The 2976-nt window shown below is 42.8% G+C and overlaps 1 protein-coding gene across 1 annotated transcript; it reads right to left on the bottom strand.

Annotated features, from left to right (window-relative positions):
- Window positions 1-663: 663 nt before the first annotated feature.
- LOC140157786 (uncharacterized) lies at window positions 664-1697 on the bottom strand. The gene is made up of 2 exons (XM_072181034.1): window positions 1498-1697; window positions 664-1450 (listed from the first exon to the last, which is right to left on the bottom strand). Exons 1-2 carry the CDS (start codon window positions 1695-1697, stop codon window positions 664-666), a joined length of 987 nt encoding a protein of 328 aa, XP_072037135.1.
- Window positions 1698-2976: the final 1279 nt, after the last annotated feature.

The following is a 2976-nucleotide window of genomic DNA, read 5'->3' as shown; positions in this document are numbered from 1 at the left end:
CCCCCCTTTTCAGCATCGCTGTCACCCAAAGACCCCATATTTTTTACGAACACATGCTCTGTCACCCGAAGACCCCTTATTTTTCAATTTGATCTGTCACCCAAAGACCCTTACAAGTTCAATTTGAACAGCAACTTTCATTTTTCACTGAATTTGTTACTTATTTTGAAAAAACAATGAAATTTGAAGCCGTTTAGAACTAGAAATTCGCTTTTCGAGGTTTTGTGGCGCTGTTTCGGCTCTCACCCAAAGATTCCATTTAAAAAAAGGTCATGTTCTCACCCAATGACCCCCATATTTTTTACATTTTGCTCTCACCGAATGCCAATGACCCCATATTTTTTACATTTTGCTCTCACCAAATGCCCCTTAGTGCGAAAGTGCCAGCCCTGCACCTAGGCCTAGGGCCCTATATCCATTTCATATTAAAGTGCCCCCCCCCCCGGAAGTATAAAGTTGTTCGCACGCCTGCGCCACATCAAGGTAGTGTTGGTCTCAAGCATCTCCCGCAGCTCAAATACCAAATTAACTCCAATATTGGGCAGTGAAACTATAATATACACATTGGTAGAGTTTAAACCTATACACACAATTAAAATTGTTCACTTACGTGAGCTTTCGACACGACGACTCTGTGTCTTTTTCAAACTGATGGTGATTGAGTTATTGATCTGGGATGTCACATGACGAGCTGACGATGTCATGTGACAGAACAGGTTCATAGACCGGAGGTAGCTGGTGGCGGCCTTTGTCCTTGTTGAGTGAACTGGGGTGGCGTCTGATGTTGATGGCTTCCCTTACACCACGATTAAACCAGTTGGAATCCTGATCGAGCACTTTCACGTCCTTCCACGCGATGGTGTGTTTCGCGGCTTGAGCGTGTTGAGCGACCGGCGAGGAGGCATTGCTCTTGCGTTTATGTTCCGTCAGCCTAGTGCTAAGCGTGCGTTCAGATTCACCCACATATGCAGCGGGGCAATTTTCACATGAAATGTGATAAACAGTTCCGGAGCGTTGCTCAGTTGCTGTCTTGTCCTTGGGAGCGACGAGGTTCTGACGAACGGAGTTAACCGGCTTGTAGTGTGTGCGAATGCCCTTGGCTTGGAATAGGCGAGCAACAGTCTCGGAGACCCCCTGTATGTAGGGGATCACCACACTACCTTTGGCCGGTGGTCTGTTTTGATACTTAGCTTTCTGTTTGTCCTTTTCTTTGTTATCACTGACAGCGAAAACCCATGGCTCATAACCACACTGGTGGAGACACTGTTTGATGTGGTTCAACTCATGTTGTATGTCTTCGTCGCGGGTAATGATCGTGTTGGCTCTGTGGGTCAAAGTCCTGACAACACCCAACTTATGTTGCAAGGGGTGGTGTGAACCAAAGTTAAGATATTGGTCCGTGTGGGTAGGTTTACGGTATACACCACACGTCAAGGACCCATCTGGCTGTCTAGTGATTAGAGTGTCTACATAGGGATACAGTTATTAACTTCCGACTCTGTGGTGAATTTGATGGCACCATTGATGCTGTTAATGTGATGCGTAAACTCGTCTACATGCGCACGCTTCATGATGCAGAAACTGTCATCCACGTAGCGGTACCAGATCTTGGGTGGATGGGGCGCTGTCTTGATGGCACGCTCTTCAAAATCCTCCATGAAGAGGTTGGCAACAATGGGTGAGACGGGGGAGCCCATGGCCGCCCCCTCACGTTGGCGATAAAGACACTCGTTAAACTGAAAGTATGTTGTCTTTAAACAGAAAGTCAAGAGTTCAATGACCTGGTCCGGGTTCAGGTTTGAGCGTTCGTAGAGAGAGTCATCATCTTCTAACAAAGCACGAATGATGTCAATAGATTGATCGACTGGCGTGCTGGTGAATAAAGCCGACACATCGTATGAAATTAAAACCTCATCCTCCTCAATCGTGACTGTGCTCAGCTTTTCAACTAACTCCTGAGAGTTCTTGAGGTGGTACGGGGTGTTCCCTATAATATACACATTTGCAATGGGGGGTAAGTTACCATTCGGTATCGTATTGGTGGATTTAGTGCTGAAATGAAAAGTGTGAGTAAGTATCCCACTTACCCCACTGTCCCACTTACCCCATCTTACCCTAGATAGCGACAAAAACATAGGCCTAACAAAAATCAAAATTTAGACTTTCCTAGCACGCGTTCGCTCTGCGCGAATTAATAAATAAAAATATAGAGACAGTAATCATGAGTAATGTATACTCATGATGCAGTCATGTCTACAGTAGAATTCATCTCGACCTTTGCAGGACTTAACCCCATTAAAAGCTATTAAACCAAGATAACACTCATTGAAACAGCTCAACTGATTAAATCGGATCTTCTCTGGTTGTGCACAAGTGACTGTTTTCATGTGCGATATCGCAATAAAGATGGTATTCATAGCTTCAGTTGGGTAACCGATTATAAAGGAAACGAAAGGAAACAATGTTATGTGTGGCTTTGTTCACGAAATCAGACAATGTCGTGCTTTTTGTAAACCAGCATTCTTGAAAATGAGCAACATAATGATTTTTGACTTAACACGGTTTAGAAATAATTTCTTCATATTTTTGGTGTTATCTGTCGTTTACATATCCTTCCTAAAACACCAAAGTACGAGTATTTCCAAACATCTAAATTTGCTAAAAATTTAGGACATGTTACAAAACTATATTGTCTAGAATTTTAGAAGAGTACTTTTAATATTGGCCGGTTATTTTTCACACAGCGACGTTAACTAGGCAATGTACTATTACCTATAACATTAACTAAAACACCAAAGTACGAATATTTCCAAACATCTAAATTAGCTAAAATTTAGGACATGTTAAAAACTATATTTTCTAGAACTTTAGAAGAGTACTTTTAATATTGGCCGGTTATTTTTCACACAGCGACGTTAACTAGTCATATCCCCATACTGTTAACGTAGGGCTATTTGTAAAGGTCACGCGTCAATG

Source organism: Amphiura filiformis, chromosome 7 (genome assembly GCF_039555335.1).
Source record: "Amphiura filiformis chromosome 7, Afil_fr2py, whole genome shotgun sequence".
NCBI lineage: Eukaryota > Metazoa > Echinodermata > Ophiuroidea > Amphilepidida > Amphiuridae > Amphiura > Amphiura filiformis.
This window is presented reverse-complemented; position numbering and strand designations above follow the sequence as displayed.

Excerpts from the sequence above, each read along its gene's own strand:
- LOC140157786 (XM_072181034.1), bottom strand. The coding sequence starts at position 1,697 with ATGGGCTCCCCCGTCTCACCCATTGTTGCCAACCTCTTCATGGAGGAT. Across the intron at positions 1,451-1,497 it reads GCCATCAAATTCACCACAGA|ACAGCCAGATGGGTCCTTGA; the intron begins GTCGGAAGTTAA and ends TCTAATCACTAG.